The sequence below is a fragment of the Diabrotica virgifera genome, chromosome 10 (genome assembly GCF_917563875.1).
Source record: "Diabrotica virgifera virgifera chromosome 10, PGI_DIABVI_V3a".
Classification (NCBI taxonomy): domain Eukaryota; kingdom Metazoa; phylum Arthropoda; class Insecta; order Coleoptera; family Chrysomelidae; genus Diabrotica; species Diabrotica virgifera.
The window spans coordinates 40,187,538-40,215,256 of NC_065452.1; the positions used below are offsets into that span (position 1 = coordinate 40,187,538).

At 32.0% G+C, this 27,719-nt stretch overlaps 1 protein-coding gene across 2 annotated transcripts in view; it reads left to right on the forward strand.

Moving 5' to 3' along the window:
• LOC126893477 (solute carrier organic anion transporter family member 74D) overlaps nt 1–27,515 on the forward strand; it is a 72,224-nt gene extending 44,709 nt beyond the window's left edge. The window contains exons 5-7 of one of the 2 annotated variants that reach the window (XM_050663734.1): nt 7,669–8,055; nt 22,246–22,349; nt 27,238–27,515. In XM_050663734.1, the coding sequence (XP_050519691.1) occupies nt 7,669–8,055; nt 22,246–22,349; nt 27,238–27,449 (703 nt within the window). In that variant the 3' untranslated portion in view covers nt 27,450–27,515. The remainder of the gene's footprint in view (nt 1–7,668; nt 8,056–22,245; nt 22,350–27,237) is intronic. The other variant, XM_050663735.1, reaches the window with a different exon arrangement.
• The last annotated feature ends 204 nt before the right edge of the window (nt 27,516–27,719 follow it).

Sequence of the window (27,719 nt, forward strand, 5' to 3'; positions counted from 1 at the left end):
ACTTTATACCTACAAGGTCGACTTCTACATGCAGAAATATCTTGGATCAGGTATATACAAATTGTGATGATTGTACGGGTACTGTAAATGTAAATACTGAATCGGATCACGATATATTTCTTTTGAGGTTAAAATTTATTGAACTAACTATGACATCAGTGAAAAATACTTTCAGAGTAACACATGAGGGCGCTATAAATACATTCAACAATCTCTTAAGTAAAGAGACATGGCAAGATGTTTATCATGCAACTGATGTTGAGAGTAAATATAATGCCTTTTATGATAAATTACAGTTCTATTTCAATATTAGTTGTCCTATGAAAACAACCAAACTTTACAAATACAAAAAAACATGGGTCACAGAAGAAGTAAAATCTTCTTCAAACAGTCTAAAGGATTTGTATAGTTTGAGTAAAGCATACCCTGAGCTAAAACCTCTACATAGACAAAAAAAATATCAGCACAAAATTCTTGTTGAGACAACAATAAGTTAGTTTTGTTTTAATAAGATCTCTGAATCTTCTACCAAAAACAAAACCACATGGGCTGTCATAAATTAACTTAATGGCAAACAAAAATCTCACAAAAATATCTGTCTAAAAATAGAGGATACTAAAATCACTGATTCGGATATAATATCAAATAAATTTAATAATTACTTTATAAATGCACCAGAAGATTTAATTAGTAAAATAATTAAACCAAATTTTAATTTTCAGTTATCCAATGATTTTGTTCAAAATAGTTTATTCCTATCTTATATAACAGAGGAAGAAATCTTAGACATAATTAAATATAAAATTAAAAATAAAGCATCGTGTGGTTTTGATGAAATATCAGGTATAGTAATAAAGAAAATTGCTTTTCACATTTTGACTCCACTTGCTCACATTATAAATGCTTCTTTCAGTACTGGTGTTTTTCCTAGTATGCTGAAAACGTCCATTATTTCACCGGTATTAAAACAAGGGGATTCTGAGTTAATGTCAAATTATCGACCATTATCTGTTCCATCAGTGCTATCTAAGATTATTGAATATGCAATGCTAAACCAACTTTTGTCGTTTTTAGATATCAACCAAGTTATCACAAAACATCAACATGGATTTCGAAATAAATTTTCTACTTCCACAGCCATTAACAATTTCTATGAGGAAGTTTTAATTTCAATTGAAAATAGTGAAAATCCGACTGCCATTTTTTGTGACCTCAGTCGTGCTTTTGATTGTGTACACGATGTACTCCTCGATAAATTGTGCAGATATGGCGTTAGGGGAGTTGCCCATAGTTGGTTTGAATCCTATCTGAAAGACCGACACCAAATAGTTAAAATAAGACATGACTCCAAAATTTCAATGTCTGATCCGATTGTCAATAAGAATGGAGTATCACAGGGTTCCATATTGGGCACGATATTATTTATCTTGTATATTAATGAACCACCATACGGAATGTCTGATGCATTTGTATCACTTTATGCGGATGACTCTACACTCTACAATGCTATATCGTAATAAGGACATAAATTTTTTGCAAGATAAAATAACAAATTCATTGAAGACCTTCTCTGACTGGTCCAGTAATCAGTCGCTTCTGTTTAATGTTCAAAAAACTAAATTTGTATCATTTACATGCCGTGAAAACTCTACTAAACCTGATCTAAGTGATGCCACCAATGGTGAGAGTATTTTAAGTTGTAGTGATGTGAAGTTTTTGGGAGTCACCTTTGACTCTCATTTATCGTTTAAGATTCATTGTTGGAATGTATGTAAAAAACTCAACTCTAAGTGTTATCAATTGAGAAACTTGAGTAGAACACTTAGTCAGCACCATCTTCGTCTTTTTTATTTTGCTGAAATACAGTCCACAATGAGTTATGGTATAACTGTCTGGGGTGGCTCTCCTAGTATAAAGGATGTTTTCAAAGCCCAAAAGCGTATTGTGAGATGTCTTGCGGGTGTTTCGTATGGTTGTTCATGCAGAGGCCTATTTAAGGAGTTAAATATATTAACAGTGTATGGAATCTACATTTTCGAGTTAATGCTACTGATTCATTAGAATAAAACAACCTTTTTATGTAACAGCGATATTCATTCACATAATACACGAATTGAGAGACAATATGTTGTACCGTACCGACATCTAGAATTAAACAGGAAGTCATCCACTGTTTGTGGTTTAAGATTGTTTAATAAATTACGTCAAAAATTAAAAAATATAAATTCAACTACGGGGTTTAAAACCAAAGTTAAAGATTATTTAGTGACCATGTGTCCGTATACACTGGGTGAGTATTATGATGGTGTGAATGCCCAAGCTGTAATACAATGACCACAATTACTTTAATTATTTTAATTTGTATTACTTTTCTGTTTATATTGTATGTTTTCATATGTAATTTTAATGTTTTAAATACTTAATTTTGTTTGTTCTATACTTCTATATAACTATTTACTGACTTGCTATAAACATTATTATGTAACTTATAGCTAAATAAACTATCTATCTATCTATCTATCTATCTATCTATCTATTATACTGTAACATAGTTTTTAATTCTAAATAACTTTTCATAATAAAATTTTCTATATTGTGAAAAATAAACGTATTTTACTCTTGAGCGAAAATCATATTTTTTGACATAACTCGTATAAAATTAATAAAATTTGACATAAGATGGTTGTATTTTAGGTTTTAGACCATGCAGAACTTTTTATTAAGAGTCACTTTTTTTCGTAAATTAATAATAAAAAATAGTAAAAAATTTTTCGAAAAAAAAATGTTTACAATTAGAAGGATGTAATTTCATACTAGAATATAGTTTCTAATTTCAAACAAGTTTTCATAATAGTAATTTTCAATATTGTGAAAAATAAAGCTACTTTACTCTTAAGTGAAATTCAAACTTCTTGACATACCTCGTATAATACTCAAAAAATGTGATATTTGATGGTTAAATCTTAAGTTTTGGACCATGCAGAGCTTTTTACGAAGAATAACTTTTTTCGTAAAATTAATAATAAAAGAGTTTTCCATATGGATACAATTTACAGGGAAATACTGTAATATACTTAGGATAAAAAATAATACTAAATAGGGAAATTCAAACGGAAAAAATAAACAGAAGAAGAAAGTTAGCATGGGCTGCATTCGGTAAACTGAACTATTTACTCAGAAATCAGCAAATTCAACTACATCTTAGATCTAAAATTTTTGATGCATGCATTATTCCGATATTAATTTATTGGGCACAAACATGGACAATCACAAAAAAGAATATGAGCATAGAGTCACTCAACACGCGATGGAAAGAGCAATGCTTGGCATGTCACTTAAGGGCAGGAAAACAAACACATGGATAAGACAGAAAACCAAAGTCACCGATGTGGTACAAAAATCATTAAAATTGAAATGGGAATACGCTGGACATGTAGCTAGGAGCGATCTAAACAAATGGCACAGAACAATTCTAACCTGGAGACCATACCAACACAAAAGACCTTGAGGCAGACCTCCTATGAGATTGACAGATGATCTGAAACGAACTGCCGGGAAAAATTGGCTATAAGTAGCGTACAACAAAAAACAATGGAAATGAAGACTTGAAGTGGCTTATCTTCAGATGTGGACGTGAATGCTTAGACGAAGAAGAAGAAGAAAGACGCAGAAGAAGAAGAAGAAGAAGAAGAAGAAGAAGAAGAAGAAGAAGAAGAAGAATAAGAAGTCGAGTTCGACAAAATTGAAGGACGCCGCAGTGTTGTGAGTGGCCGGCTTTAAGAGCTTCAGGATATTTCAAACCAAACGTGGAATTATTATTAGGTGCGTTCGCGGGAGCCTGTCGAGGACTAGTCGGCGACAAATTAGCAGCAAAACGCATGCGCACTTTAAAATTATATAATTAATATCGTTAATAGATAAATATACAAGGTATATTTTAATATTATAATTTAATAATTAGTTATTAATATTAATTAAAAGTACATATACCTTGTTTATGTATCTATTAACGATATTATTTATATTAAATGAGGTTAGAAATTGTCGGCGACAATTTGTCAACTGTACCCGCGAACGCACCTAATATGAAACCAAATGTGGAGTGGCGAATGTAGACAAGATGGGTGCTCTTTACTCGGCTTCTAGAATAACAAAGAGATGGCTGTGTGTCAGTTTCTACAGTATGATAAATATTGAAGACTGCTCAAATCTTATATAAATTGTTCTGTCCATCCGAGGCTGGACAAAGTCTTATACAAATTCCGATCAGACTTGCTGACCTCTATTCGATTTGACTCGTTTCTGTTCGATTTGTAGTTGCCGTTGTCAGTTATTTACATGCCAGAAACATTTTGTCACTGAGGTGGTTTGCAATTATTGTAAGGATGAGAACAGTGCCAGTTTATCCACTGGGCGCTTGGACGGGCCCGAAAGGACCCGTTTCTTTTATTAATAAAAAAAAATAAAGTTTGCTAAATAATCTAGGTACATATTTTCCGTAATAGAGAAAACGACGACAAAATACCTGTGATTTCAAAATAGTCTGATTTTAAGACTGATGATTTTATAAGAACTGTGATAACTTTTAATCCAAAAAGTAATTCCTTAAAAAATTGGAAAAAATGCATGAAGCTGGAGACAAAGCTTATTATAGAAGATTATATAGAAGTAAATGAAAGCAACTTTTATAGAATAAAACCCAATGAAGGTAAAGAGAAGAGTTGAAAGGCTGATATATGACGCAAGTGTTAAAGCTGTTTATTGTTAACGATGCAAATTATTTTGTATTGAAAAAAATAGTTTAACTGATTTTGGATGTATCCACTGGCAACATTTAAATAGATTACTCAAATCTCACGAAGAAAGTAAATTTCATCTGAACTGTATGGTTATATTAATAACAATAAATTAATGTCATCATTAATTGGAGTTATAGACGCTGGCTTGAAAGAGAAAATAGAACGCGAAGCTGACTATTGGGTAAAGGTCTTAAGAAGAGTTGTTGTCACCATTAAATTATTTGCTTTTCAAGGACAAGCTCTCCGTTGATCCCATGAGGATTTAACGAGTCGTCATAAAAGAAATTACTTAAGTTTTCTTTTGGCCTAATGCCCATTGACATGGTGATGGTACTGTATGGATTTTTTCAGTTAGGTACCTAGTGTAGTGTGTGTGTTGAGTAAGTGTCTTGTTACTTTTGCAAAGTCGACGTCATTGTCTTTGCAAAGAGACGCTAATTGTATCCGAACGTCTGCGGTCCCTCCGGTGAGTACCGATCCCACAAGGATAGAAACTATTTTCGTTCATTAATTTATAATAAAAGAAAAATTCTCTATCCTGGTGAGATTCGAACTCACGACCATTTGAACTTTCGATCCAAAGGTAGGCGCTCTTACCACTGAGCCACAGTACTTTTGACATCTTCTTATATGAACATTTACAGCGGAATGCGATTAAAGGAAAAGATTCAGTTAGCTGTCTGACCAAATTTGCAATGAATTCCAGTTAAGCAATAATAAAGACAAAAAATTAGCAGTTAAAATTGAAGCCAAGGCAGTGCAGAATAAAATGGATACTTTTGAGACAGCTCTATTGACACTGATTTGTCAACAGTCTGACAATTGACTGTCTACAAAACACTAATAAGACCAGTGCTAACATATGGCTCAGAAACTTGGTCACTTACTCAGAATGACCAAGAACTGCTCAAACGTTTTGAGCGAAAAATTTTAATACGAATATATGGTGGCATAAAAGAACAAGGTTTGTAGCGCAGGCGTTACAACTCTGAGTTGTATAGAAATTTTGGAGAACCTAACGTTGTACAATTCATTAAGGTAGCACGCCTTAGATGGATAGGTCATGTAATCAGGCGAGAGGAGGATGCCATAGTCAGAAAAGTTTTTGACTGAAGAGGGCCGATAGGACAACGAGCAAGAGGAAGACCGAGACTTAGTTACGAAGACAACATAGAAACTGATTTAAAATCTATTGGAATTAGAGCATGGAGAAGAGTTGCAAAAGACAGGGCGAATGGAGTATTGTTCTGAAGAAGGCTTTGGCTTATAAAGAGCTGTAACGCCACTGATGATGATGATGATGAATGCAACAAGTAAAACGTTAAAAACTGTGGACTTGAACGTGTCAATTGGAGTAGAATTAATGGCATCTGTTTTGAGCTTTGTTGGAGACGTAAGAAATAAGTTAAGCAAAATTGAACTAGAAGCCAAAAATATTTTGGCGGGGATATCTCAAGCATATCCTTTAGAATTAACCTTCAGAGAACAAAGAAAAGAGAAACATTTTTCGATGAAGCAGGTGAAAGTGAAACATTTTTAAAGGAGCAAGAGAGATTCAGAATTGAAGTATTTAATGTTATATGCGACAATATTACTCAAGATCTTTTAAAGAGAAATGAATGATACAGAGGTGTTACATCAGCTGTTAGATGTTTTTTGAGCTCAATAAGTAACGAAGAAGTCAATACGTCAATTGATTCTTTATGCGAGAAATATAAAAAAGATGTTGAGAAAACCAAAGAGAACTTGCACAATGAAATTGATCATTTTATAACGTTATGTCAAAATTTAAATAAACATTTGAAACATTTGGTTTGGTGTCATACAGGATGTAAAAACAATTTTTCCCTATATTTTAACTTTATTGAAAGTTTATTTTAAGATACCAATTTCTAATGCATTAGTCGAGCAGTCTTTTTCGGCCCTAAAAATATAAAGATATATTTAAGGTCAAATTTGGGTCAAGAAAACCTAGACGCATTATCATTATGGTAGTATAGAAAATAAAAAACTGGAGCAACTGAACGTTGATAGTATTATATAGCAGTTGGATAATCTCAAGTCATGAAAAAAAGTGATCTAATTTTTATCTTATATATTTTTTAGAATATGTTTGTTTGTTTGTCATGTGCTGTTTTGTGGAACTTTCTTTTTTATATATTTTTAAATAATTTTTTGGAATATTTTTTTGCTATTCTTTATGTTTTCTTTACAAAATGTATTGTATAGATTTTACAATAAACATTTATAGATAATGCATGTGTTTTCTTGTTAAAGACTGATAACGAATAGCAATGAAGGGGGCCCCTAAATATCCAGCGCCCAGGACCCGAAGTTAGGTTAATCCGGCACTGGATGAGAATGCAGATTCTGACCAATAGTCGAATCCTTTTAAAATATTATTATTTTTAAAGTGTTGTTTCATTTTTTTGTAAACAAAAGTAAAATGTGTTAGTTGAAAATATCGTAAAATATAATTTTTTTATATTCTTGTAAAAATTTTCCAATATTTATTTAAAGAAAACTTTATTTACAAAAAAACGTAAAATTTACGACACACGCAGGCTCATTTGAAATTAAATGGCGCGCTCGTTGGAAGGTTAAATCCTTTTTGCATAATTTAAAAACAATATATTCTACAAAGTGATTAGGATAACTCAATTTTTGTACGATATGTAATTGAACTACTTTTTGCACTGGCACAACACCATCCAAATAATAGTATTTCAATAACTACTTTACTTTTCGTGACCCATGTCATAAAATTAATAAATCGATACTATAAAATATAGCTTGTTAAACTTTCAAGTAGTGCAATTTCTCTTCTACAATTAAGTTAACTCGTTGTATGTGGTTTAATCAATTGTAGGTTGGATCCCATATCAGAGTGCAACTCTGCCTGTCAGTGCGAACATATCAAATACAACCCAGTATGTTCGGAAAACGGCGTGACTTACATATCCGCGTGTCATGCAGGTTGCCGGGATGTCATCAACGTAAATGGGTCAAGCGTATTTTCCGATTGTTCGTGTATTAGAACAGATGAAACGCACAGTTATAAAGAGATGACAAAAATCGAAGAGACAACTCAATTTGAGAAAGCATTGGACGATATGTCGAAAAATAGCGGCTTCGCCTCTCCGGGAAGCTGTCAGGTCGATTGTCTATACCAGTTCTATATCTTTCTTGCCGTAGTCTGTCTGCTGAAGTTCAGTGGGGCTACAGGAAGAGCTTCCAATTTTCTAGTTACTGTCAGGTAAGGAATATTGTTCGAGTATACTTTATTTTATCTAGTTTTAATTGAGTATTTTCAGTTTAAAAATAAAAAAATATGAAAAAAATATTTTTAAGAAACGCTATCTTTAGTTACGAGTGACTAAAATTAAACATATCATAAAAAATCAACTAAAAAGAAAAAAATAAAAAAAATTGAAAAAATCTAACACTTTCGTCAAAGAAAAGAGTGGCGCGTCTTCATCGAATAAACGGTTTCGCACCATGCTTTTCTTTAACGAATGTGTTAGATTTTTTCAATTTTTTTTTATTATTTGCTTTTTAGTTGATTTTTTATAATATGTTTAATTTTAGTCACTCGTAACTAAAAATCACGCGTTTTATAAAAATATTTTTTTCATATTTTGTATTTTTACTTTTTAGTCTTATACTTTTCAAACATTAAAATATATCGTCATGTTTATTAAAATATGTATAAAACAGATGATGTACAAACATGAAAAGTAGACAGAATCGGCAAAAAATTTGAAACTTTATTGTTTATCTATGAAGCATAACGTAAACAATTAACGGAAAAAGTGAAATTATGTAAAGTTCATATAATTAGCTACAATCTGTAAAAGTTTCAAGTTTTTCCATTGTAAAAAACAAGAGAATTTAAGCATTTTCCGTTAAAATCGTTAATTTATTTAAACAATTAATAAACAAAAATTTTTTTTATTGACTATTCGCCAAATTTTTAGTCATTTGCATTGAAGAAAAGGCAGTCAAATTAACATTAACAGTCCAAAGATTTGACCCAAACGATTGAACTAAAGAAAAACGTTTAATTAATTAATACGACAAAACGAATTCTAATGTTAATTGTAGCACAAAAGGTCTCTACCGGTGGTTTTTCTAAGATTACGATACAAACACGAATTTTTTTAATTCGAGATTTGGTTGAAGTTTTATTTCGTATCGTATTGAAATTTGACACGAATAAACGCCGATTTATATATAAACAAATATATGAACGATCAAAATTTTAAACTTTATTGTTTATTTATGAAGCATAACGTAAACAATTAGCGTAAAAATTGAAATTATATATAGCTCATATCATTAGCTCCAATCCGTAAAAGTTTCAAGTTTCTACATTGTAAAAAACAAGAGAATTTAAGCATTTTCCCTTAAAACCGTTTTTTTATTTAAACAATTAAACAACATAAAAATTTTTTTGACTATTTGTATATTGTTCCCGCGAATGCATATGTCTGCAAATTTTCATTCATTTCATTGAAGAAAAGTCAGTCAAATTAACGTCTAAATATTTGATGCAATATATTGAAGTAAAGAAAAGCGTTTAATAAAATACAATATTAAAAGAAATTTAATTGATCCTAGATAGAATGTTTATTAACGACTATTAACAAAATGTAGTTTTAGCCTGCTTAAAAAATACAATAAAATACAAAATATAATTTTTACAGCTTTTTTGCACTGCTGCGTTCTGTTTTAGATGTCTACTAAAAGAGACATCGAAAACAGAACGCAGCAGGGCAAAAAAACGGTAAAGATTCTAACAGCCGATTTCATAATCATTGGAAAAAGTGGACTTTAGTAAAAGGAGGCTTTATGTTAAAGTGGACTTTAAAGTGGCTGTTAACGATATTTGATTTCATAATTCGCTTTAAAGGATTCTTTTAATAAAGTGTGTTTTAATGAAATTTTATACTGTTGGTTAAACTGAATTATGTTAAATTTGAACTAAAATGGAAATAATGACATTTGAAATTTGAATGTCATACATTTTGCAAGTTTGTAGGATACTCCTCCTATAATTATTGTTTTTTACTACAAAAAGTTACTTATTATTACTTAATTATTATAATAATTATTATTACTTATCGTTATTACTACAGTGGAACCTCGATAAGTCGGATTAATCGGGACCGCGCCCAATCCGGGTTATCGAAAATCCGGATTAGCCGGAGAACATGGTAGATATTAATAAAATACATATAAATAATAAACACATACACATTATAATTGCAAAAACATGAAATACATTTGAAAAGTTTGTCTAAATTGCGTACAGTTGTATACAGTATTATTTATTTCTTGGCAAAAAACCCAGTCAAAATGAAAAAATGTTTGTTCTGTCTGATGAAAATCGGTCCGGGTTAACCGGACTTCCGGGTTATCGGAGGCCGACTTATTGGGGTTCCACTGTATTTCTATATATTTATTATCACTCTACTTTTCTTTTTAATCACCTAATACTTTTTAATTTTATTAATATTATTAAAACTACTTAATATGTAATGTATTCCAAAACACCCTCATACATCCATCCAATTTTAAACCTTTTCAATTTAACTCAGTAACTTGTTAAAAATATACCCTAATTCTTGAAACTTTTTTTTTTTAGTCCTAGATGTTTATGTTATATAAAAGGACCTATCATTTCTACCCAAGTTACGAGTTCAATTGATACCTTGTTTTCACTTCAATTTAATACACACACCTATCTTTAGCCAACCAACCTACATATCTTTATATCATATCAGCCTCCTCTTGTAAATTATACTACTTATCATAATTTCAACACTACTGTGATATCAGACCTCCACACACAATAGACTACCCAATTTACTCTTACAATTAGTACATTTAAACCATTTTTCATTCATAGTAAACTCAACTTTCATCAACACATTTGGACTCGATTCCATTTTAAATTCGAACCACAATCATCAACCTTTACACACAAATAAAACATTTTAGCAAAAGATTTTCCCACTTAATTACTGGGTCCCAGATGTTCCTATACATAAATGGATCCATTTCCGCTAAATTATTTATTTTCATTATTATTATGTATAGTTGGTTGCATACAATCTGGCTACTGCTCCATCCACATTATAAAATTCATTTAATACAACCTACAAAATTGGGGTAAACTTTATTATAGCCACATCTTTGTTGATGTTAGTTATTACTGTTGGAAAATTTTTTTAAAAAATATCATATCACAATCAGTTGGCTGAGGTAATACATGGTAACCATTATGTCACTTTGTTCGGTTTGATCTTTGACACCTTTCAGAAACATCACTCAACTTTCGTTCAGTTGCCATAAAGTCATCGAAATGTAAACTCAAATTTTTTTGCATCCCACATGTTGGGAATTTAAATACCTTACCTTAGGGCATTATTCCTGTTGCCTTTTGCCCATCACAAGGCATTTTAAGTAAATATGCATCTGTAAAGCATACATTTTATATTTGAAGGGTTATTACCCCTATATTTCTTTGGTGGCTCAGCTAGCATCCAGACTGTGAGTATAACCACTTGTTTTAAACCTTAGTCAGAATTTAAATATCAATTTTACATTAATAAAATAGGTTATACTTACTTTTAGGTCTTACACTGATGATGATTTTGTAATAAGATCGAAAACGTTTTGTTCTGATGTAGCCCTTTAGGGATTTTAATAAATTTTATACCTTTTACAAAGGATTTATTCCAATTTTTGTGATTGATGGTATACAGCCAACTACAGGAAAACTTTTCTTTCCTTGTGAAAAATAGATAGGTACGGCCCTGACCCCGTATCTTTGTAGTTAAGCGTTCTTCATAAATACATCGGTAGGTACCTACCCTACGTGGGAGTATATATGCGTCTCATTCTCACTTTCTCAAATTATAGCAGAAGCACTGCCTCAGATGGGTCCTTGTCTAGCATATTACGAAGCCGGCTGTGATCGGCCGGCCGCAATAAAATTTAAACTGAGAATAATTTTTGGAGCCGGGATTAAATATCCTTTCAGAGGCTGGCAAAAATATGCCTCTAGCGTGGTTTTGCAGTTTTAGTTAGGTAGTTTGTTAAAGCAGTTTTAGGCCAGGGTAATAAGACAAAAATATACCCTGTTCGTGACACTCGAGCAGCCAGGGTACTGAAGCGTTTTTTCGACAAGTAATACCTATAGGAACAAATTGTAACTATTTCCTGCGTAGGATCTGGCGGCCATTTTTATTTATAAACAATTAACTGTCAAAAAATGGCATTTTTCCCTTTTTTTTCAAATCAATGGAAAACAGTGAAACTTATGATTTTTTTAGTACAAATATCTTTGAGATTATGGAAAAAGCTTTAAAATGACATATTACAAAGTTTGGTATACTCATTTATTGTTGATATAATTGCGAAAAAAGGTCAGAATTACAAAAAAAAATATTTTCGCAATAACTGCTGTAAAAGTTAGTGTACAGGTTTAAAATTTTTGTCAAATGAGGGTTCTTTGGTGCTTAATATGTGATAAAAATTTCAAAGCGATTCATTCAATTGTTTAAATTTTATTCGAATTGTTTATCTCAGTGAGCATTTTTTTGCACTAACATAAGTCAGAAAAAAATGACGTTAGAACCATTCCACAGGTGTCAAATGGAAGAGCATGAACTATGTTTTCAACTTGGTTTAAAAAAAGCGAATAAAAAATGCATTTATTAGTAATAAATAATTGTGCAAAAGTATCGTAATCTTTCCTTTTTGAATAACTTTTTCCAAAAAAATTAACTTTTTTACCCTGTTTTAAGTGCACAACTACCAAGTAATGTTATTTATATCATAATTGATAAAAAATTGTAATAAATATATATATATATATATATAATTTCTTATATAACAAAATAAAAAGTTTATAAGGAAAGATTTACGATACTTTTGCATAATTATTTATTACTAATAAATGCATTTTTATTCGCTTTTTTTAAACCAAGTTGAAAATATAGCTCATGCTCTTTCATTTGACACCTGTGGAATGGTTCTAACGTAATTTTTTTCTGACTTATGTTATTGTAAAAAAATGCTCTCTGGGATAAACAATTTGAATAAAATTTAAACAATTGAATGAATCGCTTTGAAATTTTTATCACATATTAAGCACCAAAGAACCCTTATAGGACAAAAATTTCAAAGCTGTACACTAATTTTTACAATAGATATTGCGAAATTAATTTTTTTTGCAATTCCGACCTTTTTTCGCAATTATATTAACAATAAATGAGTATATCAAACTTTGTAATATACCATTTTAAAGCTTTTTCCATAATCTCAAAGATATTTGTACTAAAAAAACCATAACTTTCACTGTTTTCCATTGATTTGAAAAAAAGGGAAAAATGCCATTTTTTGACACTTATTTGTTTATAAATAAAAATGGCCGCCAGATCCTACGCAGGAAATAGTTACAATTTGCTCTTATAGGTATACCTGTCGAAAAAATGCTTCAGTACCCTGGCTGCTCGAGTGTCATGGAAAAAACCTTATTACCCTGGACTATTTGTTCTGGTTACGTGTACTTGGCCTTCTTACACTCTGGTTACTTACTATTAGTATAATTAGATGTTTAGAATATGTTATCATGCTGTGACTAGCTGTATGCCATTTTCCAAATGTCAATTAAATAAGTAAATTAATACAAAAATTAGAAATTATGATTTCTTTCATAATAATTTTACTTTTAAGCACGCTGTTTAATAAAAAATATAAAAAACCAAAAAAATAAAATTTAACCCTTAGTCTATTTAACATAAAAAATCAATCTTATAATATACCAGTAATTTGCTTACTTGCTTGTTTTTATTTCCTATATATTCAATACATTTACAATATAAGATTGGTTCCAAATGAAATTATCACGTGTTTGAAGGTATATTGATTGCGCACAATAATTTCATTTTGGCAAGTCAAATAATAAAAGAATCAGTCAACAGCGTAACCAGGATGACCCTAAGGGGGTATGGGTCTCCGGGGGTATGGAATTAAGGAGGATGTTAAGGGTATGGGGCGCTTATAACCCCTAAAAACCCGCTGGTTACGCCACTGAAATCAGTTGTACGTTCTTGTCATGTAGTATATAATGTAAATTTTGCTTAATATGACTATACAGGGTGTCCCAAATTGGTATGTTCTGCAGTGTATACCGAAAACTAGAGGAGATAGAAAAAAAGTAGTTAGGATTTCATGACTTCTTTTTTCGTTACGATTGTCCAATCAAATCATCAATAGCTCCTCACATTATCGAGATACTGGGCGATTGTTGAAAAATGTCGAAAACGACAGGGTTACTGATCTTCTTTATTAAGAAAAATTTTAAAAAACTTTATAGGAACTTTTGATAGATATATTATGGACGGATTCAGTGGCGTACAAAAAACTTTTTTAGGGGGTGTCGCTAAGGAAATATAAACCATACTTATGTTTTTTTTAATGGGACACCCTGTATATTTTGACATTTTTCGTTTACCTTTTTAATTCTCTTTCATCTGATATGACATATCATATATCTATTTTTAGTTGTTGGAGCTACCGTGCAAATAAATTGTTTATAGTTAACGTCAGGTTAAAGGCACTTAAAAATAAAACACTCGGTAACGTATTTTAACATTTTAATACTAGGGTACCAATCCTACATATTTTTATTTAGAAAAAATAAAATCAATCAACTTAAAAAATAGGAATAACGAATTTACCAACAACAAAAAACTACTCAAAACTACAAGAATTAATTTTACAAAAATAATAACTTTAACATAAACCAACAAACAACAATAATAAACAACGTAACAACTATAATTAATTTTACAAAAATATGAAAATTATAATAAATGTTCAAAATACTCCCAGTTTTGTTGTAATAATAATTGACACCTTTTTCTTACAGATCTTACACAATTGAGTATATGCAGTGCATATTATGCACTGGTTTTATTTTTCTAAATGGTTGATGAATGCTTTGCAATAATTCTTCCTTTGTGTTAAATTCAGTTTTATAAATGTTGTTTTTTAAAAATCCTTAAATAAAAAAATCAGGAGGATTTAGTTCTGGTGAACGAGGGGGCCACCTAACAGGACCATAAGTTCCAATCCACCGATTATGAAATTTTTCATTTAAATAATTTCCAACGAATTCTGCATTATGGGCAGGTGCTCCATCTTGTCGGAACCAAAATGTATTCCGATCAGCCAAATATTAGTCATCAGAAATGTTATTTAAATTAGTTTCTAAGATGTTAGTTTATCGTCAAATACGTGATAAACTAATTTATTATGCTTGACAAAACAACTAACGTTAAAACCGAATCTGCCTTGCCTCCTGATCCCTTGAACTAAGTGGGAATTTGAGTCATTCCAATATAGTTCATTGTGTCGGTTAAATATTCCTGCACTGGATATGCGAGCTTCATCGCTAAATATTACCTTTGAATAAAAATTTGGATTTTCATTACATTTTTCTATATACCATTCTGCAAATTGTATCCTACTCAAATAATCGTTAGGATATCAATATCGTGCCAATTATTATTATTACAACAAAACGAGGAGTATTTTGAACATTTATTATAATTTTCATATTTTTGTAAAATTAATTATAGTTGTTACGTTGTTTATTATTGTTGTTTGTTGGTTTATGTTAATGTTATTATTTTTGTAAAATTAATTCTTGTAAGTAGTTTTTGTTGTTGGTAAATTCGTTATTCCTATTTTTAAGTTGATTGATTTTATTTTTGATAAATAAAAATGTCAAGGATTGGTACCCTAATATTAAAATGTTAAAATATGTTACCGAGTGTTTTATTTTTAAGTGCCTTTAACCTGACGTAAACTATAAACAATTTATTTGCAGGGTAGCTCCAACAACTGAAAATAGGTATATGAAATGTTATATCAGATGAAAGAGAATTAAAAAGGTAAACGAAAAATGTCAAAATATACAGGGTGTCCCATTTAAAAACACATAAGTATGGTATATATTTCCTTAACAAGACCCCCTAAAAAAGTTTTTTGTACGCCACTGAATCCGTCCATAATATATCTATCAAAAGTTCCTATAAAGTTTTTTAAAATTTTTCTTAATAAAGAAGATCTGTAACCCTGTCGTTTTCGACATTTTTCAATAATCGCCCAGTATCTCGATAATGTGAGGAGCTATTGATGATTTTATTGGGCAATCGTTACTTTAACGAAAAAAGAAGTCATGACATCTTAACTACTTTTTTTCTATCTCCTCTAGTTTTCGGTATACACTGCAAAACATATCAATTTGGGACACCCTGTACAACGCTGATGAGACCAAGAAAGGACGAAACATCTGACTCACACTGTTTTGAGGTTTTGATATGTGGTATCATATTAATTATTTTTAGCTAAAAAAACAGCTAAAAAGAGTATGAACGATGTTATAGACTTAGAACTTTCGACTTTCTTTTGCGAATAAAATAATTGTTATTTAATATTGTTTGCAAGCCTTAAAATAAATACGGTGCCGTTTTGTGACATTATGACGCCACAAAATCGACCTTCCGGCTATTAAAGAAAAGCTAACCATAATAATACAGGGAACTCCCTCTATAACGAGAGCTGAAATGGCGTACTAATTACCTCGTTATAAGCGGATCTCGTTATATCAGACAACAATATTATGTAATATATTATGTTTAGGATGTAAAAGAAGAAGACCAACGACAGACAGATATCAGCGACGTAACGCCATTCTGGCTAGCGTCATGTAACTTGTAAGTTGTAGCTTCTTGATTGCTAATAAAGATTTGTATGAACAATACTGTTTAATATTTGATTTACATGACGAAAGGAACTTAAAACAGTACATATCACCACTACTGAAATGTTTTGAAGCCTCCTACATAGTTTATTAGGTGTCGATCATCGACTTCAACAATGAAACTTGGCCATCGCAAATTGTAAATTTCCTACGATATTCAATATCGGTTGACAGATAAATAGGAAGGAAGTTACAGGCGGTGGAATTTATTACAGCACTGGCCTCGGTAAGCACACAGATGTTGGACATATATATATAGAGAGAGTCTACTGTAATATTCCTCAAGCGTAGTGTGCCTCACCATCTTGTACTATCACGAGCCGCCCCTGGCATCCACCTCTAAAATAAATAAACAGCATTGTTTTTACTTAATATATATCAACAAATATTTAGTCACTTACCTAAAAGTAGGCAAAGTTATTTGGTTTTCTATTTAAGAAGGCACAAAACTGTTTGTTTTCAACCTAAATCTTAATTAAATAAATCTGGATAAAAATACAAATTATCATATTATTATTGTTCAAAACAGTTTGTTCTTAATCTGTTCTGGTTAACTTTTGATCTTCTGAATACAGTAAATTTCTTGAACTATTAGACGTTTCAAAATTATACATAATTGTGCTTTTAAAGTACAATTAATTAATCCTAGTAATAATATAATAATTATTATTGACTGTTTTGTTAACCTAAGATTGTACAAAAACAACATGAAAATGAAATCAACTGTGTTTTCAACTCAACAAAATAGGTTATGTACCCTTTAAAGGAGACTTTAGCAACTTAAAGGTCCGAAATCCGCACTTTAAAGTTAAAGAGGGCTTTTGATAAAAAGGGCCCTTTAACTTGATTATGAAATGAAAATCTCAAGTTAAAGGCAACTTTAAATTTAAAGCCTCCTTTTACTTCATTATGAAATCGGTCGTAAGCTCTCTACTATGGTCTAAAGATGCAAGAGAAAAAACGAAATTGACAATCTATCGTACCTTGGTAGAGCCTATTATGACATGACTTATGCGGCAGAAGTTTTGCAGATCACGAAAAAATATAGAAAAAGAATAGAAGTAGTAGAAATGAATTATCTAATGAGAGAGTGTGGTATATCCAAAAAAGATCACATCACGAATGGAGATATTCCAGTAGTAGTCTAAGAGCTAGAGCCGAAAAATCATCGTCATAAGTAATATGGAGATTGGCATGTGAATTGTGTCTATTGTATATTGATAATTATGCTCCCTTTCAGGCTGACACCTCAGTGGATACAGGAAGTAGCAATAAGGGATGAAAGGGGAAAGTTAGTGTAGTCTTTAAAGGTTTTCACCTCCTATTTTGTTAAACCTCCATCGATTTGCATGAAAATTGGTGACTAGTTAGAACATACCTCAAGAAATAAAAATGATTTGGTGCCAACTTGCACTTTTACCCTGGGGGTGGATACCACCCCTTCTCGGAGGTGAAAACGATTTTATTAAAAATAACCCCACAAATCGATAGAGGGACAAATTATAAGTAAAATTTGTTATATCATGTTATTAAAACAAATCAATACTTTTTGAGTTATTAAAGATCAAATATTTGTCTGTTTCAGAGCACATACGTGAAGATACGGATGATAAAAAGAAAATATTAATTAATTGTATGTTACTAAAATATTATTTTTACATTCTTTCGATATTATAAATTTAGCAAAAGTGTATTCGAATATGTCAAATGCCCCCATTATTGGACACCCTCAGTTTCTGGACATATTCAGTTTATAATGAAAAAAAAATCAAGTAAATATCGAAATAATATAAAAATAATATTTTACTAACGTACAATTAATTAACATGTTATTTTTATCATCCGTAACTTCACGCATATGCTCTTAAATAGACAAATATTTGATCTTTAATAACTCAAAAAATATTGATTTATTTTAATAACATGATATAACAAATTTTACTTAAAATTTGTCCCTCTATCGATCTGTGGGGTTATTTTAATTAAAATAGTTTTCACCCGCGAGAAGGGGTAGTATTCACTACCAGGGTAAAAGTGCAAGTGGCACCAAATCAGTTTTGTTTCTTGAGGTATGCTCTAACTAGTCACCAATTTTCATGCAAATCGATGGAGGTTTAACAAAATAGGAGGTGAAAACCTTTAATGACTGCACTAACTTTTCCCTTTCATCCCTTATTGCTACTTCCTGTATCCACTGAGGTGTCAGCCTGAAAGGGGTCATAATTGTCAATATACAATGGACACATTTCACAGGAAAAACTCCATATTACTTATGACGATGATTTTTCGGCTCTAGCTCTCCGTCTATAGACAAATACTGTATATTCCAGTGTAGATATAATTGAAACGAGACAAGTTATACCAGGAAAATAAGGCAAAAATATACCATGTTCGGGACACTTGAGCAGCCAGGTTGCAAATGGGTTTTTTGCGTACTATATACCTAATACATTTTAAATACAAAAATGCCCGTTATAGTTCGGACGAGAATTTTATTTATTAACAAATAAGTGTCAAAAATGGCAGTTTTTTCATTTAAATCGCCACAGGTAAAAATAGGGTAATTAAATATCTTATTTATAGTATGCTTCTTTTATGAATGACCTTATGAATGACCTTAAGAGTTTCAAATTGCATGAAAAGTTGAGTAAAACAGTCCATATAATGCACAAAAAATTTTAAGACGATTCGTCAGTTACTTAGTTTAAATTTTATTCAATTTGTTTATCCCAAAGAGCTTTTTTGTAATGTCATTGTTGAGAAAATTATAACGGTATAGCAATTCTGTGGAAACCACATGAAAGAAAAATTGTTATGCTATGTGCCTCCTGATGAGAGGTTAATAAGTTTCGAAACCGGTAGAGGTGCTTGCTGTACTCTCTGATTGGACTGGAATAATGATCCGGCTGTAGTTGCGTGTTGCAACGAAATTGAAAATGGTTATTCATTTTTTATTTACATGTTTACTCTGATTGGAGTACGAAGGGAACCATTCTCGTTGGATCTTTACCGCCTGAGCAGATGGGACGTGAATTATAAATTGTAAAATTCCCTCATCTTCCTTAGTCTCAGCATCCGTTATGGCTTGCAAATTGTAGAAGCCTCGGAGGTGTTACCAGAGAAGGTTCCCATTGTTTTCAATCTGGTAGGATGTAGTGTAATCTCGTTTGGTGTTGTTTTATGTGCTATTAGATTGAAAACTTGGTTTTTGCTAGCAGTTGCCGCTAGGGCATCCCTGCCATTTCGTTCGTTGCAATCCGTGACTGCACGCCGGGGTTTGTCGTAGTTGGGTCAGAGAGAGTAGCATATGTGCCTCCTGATAAGATACTAAGATGTTTCGAAACCGGTAGAGGCGCTTGTTTCACTCTCTGATTGGACTGGAATAATGATGCGGCTGTAGTTTCGTGTTGCAACGAAATTGAAAATGGTTATTCATTTTTGAAAAATAGTTATGTTTTCAACGTTTTTAAAAAAAATCATTAAAAAGTCATTTTAATCATACCGGAAACCTTTTAGTAAAGAAGACTCATTTTTGGGTTATAAACAATTTGAATAACTTTGTTAATATTGACTGTAGATTAAAACTGCTTTGAGATTTGAAAAGCTGGTATTTTTACACGAATTTTCAAAAAAAAACTTTTTGCCTATGTTGATTACTGTCAAAGTTGTCCACTTCTTTTTTATTTAATTCACAGCTACTTTGTTTATAACAATTATGCAACCTTACTACACCCATTTTGAACTTAAAGATATATAGTTTATGTGTACAGGTTTGAGTAAACTTTGATCTTCAACAGAGTGGTTAATAAAGGTTTAAAAATGACGTCCTAACGAAATCGATTCGTGGTCGGTGGAGGGGAAATATTAAAATCCGTGCACTCAAAAAATGAAATTGCTTCTTCAAACATATGCTGCGATTAATATCTCCGGACGTTGTTAATGCATTTTGATCCTAATTTTTTAAATTTGCATGTACTTGTAGTCCTTTAGAAAACTTTATGTATACACAGACACACCTCTACCAAACATTACAAAATGTTAGGGGGAACCCCCCTTATCACTCAGGGATATGAAAAATCGATTTCGACCGAATATAAGACCTACCGAATATACATATATAATTTCATAAAAATCGGCCAAGCAGTCTCGGAGGAGTATGGCAACTAACACTGCGACAGAAGAATTTGAAACAAGTAAATAGGTAGATGGCTATTTAAAAATAGTGTTTGGGATAGAAGAGTGAAAATTAAATCTTGTATGTATTTTTTAATGCTACATAATAAAAAATTAAGATAGACAATTTTGTCAAAAAAAAATAAAAAAAATCTCAGGGGGCAACTCCCCTTACAACTTATGGGTATGAAAAATACGTTAAAACCTATTCTTAGTCCTACAGGATATATGTGTAAAATTTCATAAAAATCGATCAAGCCGTTTCGGAGGAGTATGGTAACTAGCACTGTTACAGGAGAATTTTATGTACACAGAAGTAACTGTGGATTAAATAATAAAAATGGCTAAGTTTGACTGTAATTAACCTACGAAAAACGTTTTTTTTTGAAAATTCGTGTAAAAATACTAGCTTTTGAAATCCCAAAGTAGATTTATTCTACAGTCAATATTAACAAAGCTATTCAAATTGTTTAGAAGCCAAAAATGATTCTATTTTGGTAAAATGTTTTCGGAATGATAAAAATGACTTTTTATTGATTTTTTATTAAACATTTTGAAAATATAAGCATTCTTCTTTCAAGAGGTTTCCACAGAATTGCTGTATCATTATTATTTTCTGAACAATAACATTGCAAAAAAAGCTCTTTGGTATAAGCAAATTGAATAAAATTTAAACTAATCGGCGAATAATCTTGAAATTTTTAGAGCATTATATATATTGGTTTACTCAACTGTTCGTGCAATATCAAAGTCTTAAGTTTATTTTCGCAAAAGTTATAGCAAATTTTTTATTTTTAAAATTTTAGTCTTTTCGTGCAATTAGCGAAGCAGCAAATGATCGGACCAAAATGAATACTCTAAATAAGATATTTAATACCCCTAGTTTTACCTGTAGCGATTTAAACGAAAAAACTTCCATTTTTGACCCTTATTTTTTAATAACTAAAATTCTCGTCCGAACTGTGACGGGCATTTTTGTATTTATAATGTATTAGGTATATAGTACCCAAAAAACCCATTTCCAACCTGGCTGCTCAAGTGTCCCGACAAAAACCTTATTTCTCTGGACTAAGCAGTGTGTTAATGGTAATGTAAAACGAATGAATGAAGGTAGATGGCCAAAGAAAGCTTTAAATTACATACCACAACAAAGAAGACGAAGGAGAAGGCCTTCAGCTGTCTGGGACGAAAATGTGCAGCACATAATGAGAGATAGAGCCATCAAAGAAGACGAATGGATAGACAGAAAACGATGGCGGCCGAAATGCGAGAAGCGGCAGAGGCTGAGGAACCTCGCTTATGGGTAGATATATTGACTGAAAGATGATGTAGAGAAATATTATCAGACTTTGCCTATGCCTATATATCAGACTTTACATATTATCACTTCAATATTTTCTCTCTCTCTTTCTTACGTTGTCTGTTTTTTAGATGTGTTGAAGAAAAAGACAAGGCGGTTGCCATGGGCTTTGGATTGATGTTAATGAGTCTGTGTGCCTTTGTTCCGTCTCCAATACTCTTCGGCTTCATTTTAGGTAAGTATTGACTTATTTTGCTTTAAAATTAATAATAAAACTGCAAGCTTATTAACAGCAAGCTGAAAATTTGTCAATAGCTTAACGGTGTCTAGTCGGACAAACTCTGAAGTACGGGAACACTGGAATAGAAGAAGTTTTAAATGTGGGGCAGGTTACAGGTTTCGAACGTCAGACTACGAAAAAGTCCCATGTATTTTGTCGAACAGAACTTCCAATTGATTTGTTAGCCTTTCATTTAACTCTCATGCAAAAATCAGACTGCTATCTACCACCAATATAAATCCTGTCATTTGACATGCTCTACGTGTCGGACTTGATTAAAATCATAATCATCATCATTTGGCTCTACAACTCTATGTGAGTCTTGGCCGCGTTTACTATTTCCCTCCATTGTTTTCGGTCCTGTGCAGCTATTTCCCATTGCTGTACGTCCATTTTGCGTAGATCACTAGCTACTGCGACCTTCCATCTCTTTCTTGGGCGACCAACTGACCTTTTACCATCGGGCCTTTCCCAGAATGTTGCGTTCAGAAGTCTTTCGTCACTCGATCTTAGCATGTGACCCGCCCATCTTATTAGCTTTGCTTTAATGTAGCGTATTATATTTTCAGGACTTATTAAAATGCCCAACATATTTGTCGGACAAATATTTTTTCATATAGTAATATAAAGTATGCTATTGAATAAATTGAAATACAACCTGCTAGTTTTCACAATCATAAACTTGTCAGGATGACACGTTCCACAATTAAAACTTCCCTGTTCCAGTGTTCCCATACATCAAAGTTTGTCCGACTAGACACCATTAAGCTATTAACAAATTTTCAGCTTGCTGTTAATCAACTTTTTTTGGTACGCGGGATCCAGGTCTATGAAGTGAAAGTAGTTTTATTAGTATATAATTTTCACTGCAAGGGCCAGACCAGACGGGCCACTCTGTGGATCCAATCTGTGGATCCACAGAGTGGCTGAAACAGGCGATTTTCTAGCACCGGCGACTACGCTGCGGAGTGGATCGTTTGGAAGGGTACGGCGTTTAATGTAATGGGTGAAAAAAAAAACAGTAAGTTAATCAAATGATTAAAAACTTGCCGGCTAATATTTTTTTAAAAAAGTGTGTTCGTTAAAATCAGTGTTTGTAATATCCATAGTTTTAAATATTTTATAAAATTTCAACGATTTTAAAAAATACCAATAAACTCCATAAATGGAATTAATAAGAACCGGACAAAAACAGTTATATCACAGAAAGAAGCACATAAAAAATCAACCAGTACATCTGGTATCCTACAGGCGTATAATAGTTTAATACAACCTGCCAACTGAGTGAAAGTGAAAAACATATTAGTTTGCAACCCCCTTTTAACTGATATCTTATCGTTTTGTTTTCAACAACAAACAATAAAACCTTTTTTGACCTAGGATGGGACCCCAATATTTAATATAAATAAACAAACAAGATTGTAAGTATTTGTTTTGGTTCAGTTCAAATGCATCCAATGTATAATAAAATGTAAATATAAATAGAGAAAACATTGCTTATGGGATTTATTCTTTCGATAGGGCTACCTTCTTTAAAATCAGAAACAAATAATTCAAAGATGACGCCCCACGCTTTTCCTTTTAGTGCCCTATATAAATATGCCTTCGGGTTCTTGTATCACATATATTCGTTCTATTTTGCACTTCAATCAAAAACCGTTCCGAATCTAAATTCATTTTAGGTGATCACCCTATAAATTCTCGTAAACATCTGCGGCAGCTACAAAAGTGGTCCGTCTGAATGGCGTTTGCCACTAGTGGACGCCACTAGCAGTGAGGCTCGGCGACTGTGGCTCGCCTGGACTGCGACGTCTACTTCAAATAAGAACCCATGGTAAACCATCGGAAGTTGCTTTGTGGATCCACAGAGTAGCGCTGCAGAGTGGCCCGTCTCGTTTGGGCCTTAAGTGCCAGTTGAAATAACATTTTTCGAATTCTCTTTAAATCATCCAAGACAGAGATTAAACTTTAGTAGTTTGGTTTAATCTTTATGATTATTGTTTAATAACTCGCACTAATAAAAATCGGTCCAAGGTTATAGTTGTTAAAAAACAGGTTTTTCTGAAACCATTCCATTGGTAATCGATCGTAATTCTGCCGATTAGCTTATAGCACAACTTATCTCCTTCATGATACAAATTCCAGGATTTTGAAACCCTGTACTATCTCATGGAGGTCTAGTGGATGTGTACCATCGTGACCCGTCAAAATGGCCCGGTCAAAATAGCCCCGTCAAAAAAGCCCCGTCAAAATAGCCCGGACACAAAATAGCTTCGACAAAATAGCCCGTAAACAAAATAGCCCCGACAAAATAGATCGCACACAAAATAGCCCCGGTCAAGACAGTCCCGGCTAAAACAGCCACGGCGAAAACACCCCCAATAGAAAGTTTTACCTTTTAACGGAGTACCATTTATTTTCACTATTCTAATTGGGAAATAAGCCACAATTTAACTTAAAAAATGATTTTATTAACGTTTCGACTTCCACTTCCGACGTCGCTGTCAAAATACAAAAAATTACTAAATTAAACAAAACTGTGGTTGCTTAGTAAAAAAATTCTTCTAATAAATTAATTTAATCTGACTCATTCCTAATGGCAATTCAGACATGTATTATACATTTTAAAGTAGAAGACTTTAAAATGATATGGCCAATATTTATGAGTTGAGTTCCTGGGACGACTTTATTAAAAGATAGTTCATTCGATTACATGAAATCAAATTTAACTTAAGAATATCCGTCACAAAAAAATCATACCATGTGATTCGTCTTTAAAAACAACCACACGCAATTGTAACAGTAAAATTCTCGTGTAAGTGATTCCATAGTAAATCACGAGGAAAAACCAGGATTTTTTTTTTCTGGTTTTTCCTAACAGAAGACAAAGGGTCCGAGTTCTCTAAAAAGACCATTTTTATTTAATGTAGTTAAGATAAACATCTGAAGAGAGGATAATTACCATTTCCGAAAAAATGTATTCTTAAGGGATTATTTCATGATGAATTTTGAAGGGGGCTTTTTTGTCGGGACTATTTTGTCGGGACTATCTTGTCGGGGCTATTTTGTGGGCGACCTATTGTTTTGCGGCTATTTTGTCTGCAGGCTATGTTGTCGGAGCTATTTTGTGTGCGGGATATTATTACGGGGCTATTTTGTCGGAGCTTTTTCGACGGGAGGCTATTTTGACGGGGTACCGTGTACAATATATTTTGGTTGTCTCCCTAAAGTGTTTGCCGCCTACAATCTGGTGTCTTGCAGTCTTGTAAGATATTGACTGTGATTCCCTACCACAGAGTCTGCTACTTAAATCTTCATAAAATTATCCCATTGGATTTAGGTGTCTCTTGACTGTCGCATGTCCGGTAAGGAAACCTGTTATAATTCAGAGGTGATACCTACTTATTTTCCGCAATACTTACAAGGTAACCATATCAAGGTTGTAGGTTCATTTTTACAATAGTTCTTATCATTTATTTATAAATTATGAATTCTTTGGTTTTTCAAAAGTATCTATGCAGCAAATCAGTAAATTAATAAACATAAATCGCCATTTTAAATATTTAAAGGTGTTTTATCAAAAAGTTACCTGCAATTTTGTTTAAAATGTTTTGTATTTTACTGGTGGACGAAGTTACTTAAAGGGTCTCTCTTTGGTATCAAAATCTTCATAATAAAATCAATGGGAAAATCCCAATAGTTGGCTGTATACCATAGTGTAAAAAAACTCATACAGAAATAAACTGTTTTAATAAACGACTATTTTAGTCGCTTTCTGCATATACTGTTTATCTCACAATTCTCGAACCCTTACCATCTTGTTAGGCAACCAACAGTACATCTCATAAAAAACTCTTAAAATTCTGAATTTTTGGTTTATTTAGCTTCCTATTCTTCCACGTCAGTCCATTAATTGTTTAGTGTGTAGCATATATTTCATTTCATTTAACTAAATTTAACTTTCATCTTGTCATTTCACATTCCATGACGTCACACTTTGAACCATGAAATATACCCACATTAAATCTATAAAATCCATAAGTTTTTCTAGAATCGAGAGTTGCTAATTGAGACTTTACAATAGATTATAATATTTAAATAATTTAAATTGCATTTTCAGATATTTATTAACAACCTTTACATTTTACTAAAAATCCAAAATCAAACTACACTTTTTAAGCTTTAACCAAAAATTGGCTTTATCTTGTCATGTCGTGTCACTCTTGCTATATTGAATGTCCATTTCCTATTATTTCAGTTGGTCTGTGCCCATTGAACTGGAAAGTACCTAGCATTTTAGAGCAGGGAAACATGTTGCCATTTGAGCATGTATTCTATTATATCTAACAACATCGACTTGTAGTCACCATATTCAATTAAAATATAATATGTAAACCATATATTATAGGGTTACCACTTTAAATAGTGTGCTAGTTTCAAACTACTCAGCAGATTTCCCACAGAAGTATTCCCACATATTGTTCTTTCTAACAGTCACAATTTTAACTTTTTTGCTTTAATCTAACGTGGAAATACTTCATTCTAGGCACTGAAGATGTTCTGAATTAGAACGAAAACGTTTTGCATTGGATAACATTTAAGATAGTTTTTAATAAACGATTTTATACCAGAATACAATTTGAAGTTTTTACTTCTGTATGAGTTTTCTTTAATCTTCATAATCTTACAAATTCACCGAACCTATTGCAGGAAACATGGAGGTTTTAATTATTGAGGACTATAACGTTCAAAAACCTATCAGATACCTGTTTGGATCTTCTACTTCTAAGAGGGTATTTTTGACTTTATTTCCTAGTACTATTTTTATTTTTCTGTCTTTCAGATAAAGCCTGCCTTGTTTGGGGGAGAACCTGTTCCGGTACAGGAAACTGCTGGCTTTACAACGGAGCGGATTTAAGATCAACCATGAATTTCACAGCGGCTACCTTCGTATTCATTGGGGCTTTGTTCGATATAGGAGTCTGGTATTTCGTAAAGGATGTTGAAATATTCGAAGAAGATGTAGAGCTTGAGGATGTGATTGAGTTTAAATAATAGATTTTATATATAAATAACATAATTTTTATAAACTACAAATAAAATATATGATATAAAACAATAGTTCTTATTCTACTTTGTACAAATTTTAATTACTAAAAATAATATAGAGAAAATTGACAATGTTGACAATCTGCGTACCAGACTGTTCTTATTACCAATTAAAGCAGTTCTTGAAAAACTTGTAAAATGCAAGTAAACTAGATAAATCAATGCATCAAAGGATACAATACGTAGGTACTTCGGATGTTGCTATATTTGGCCGAC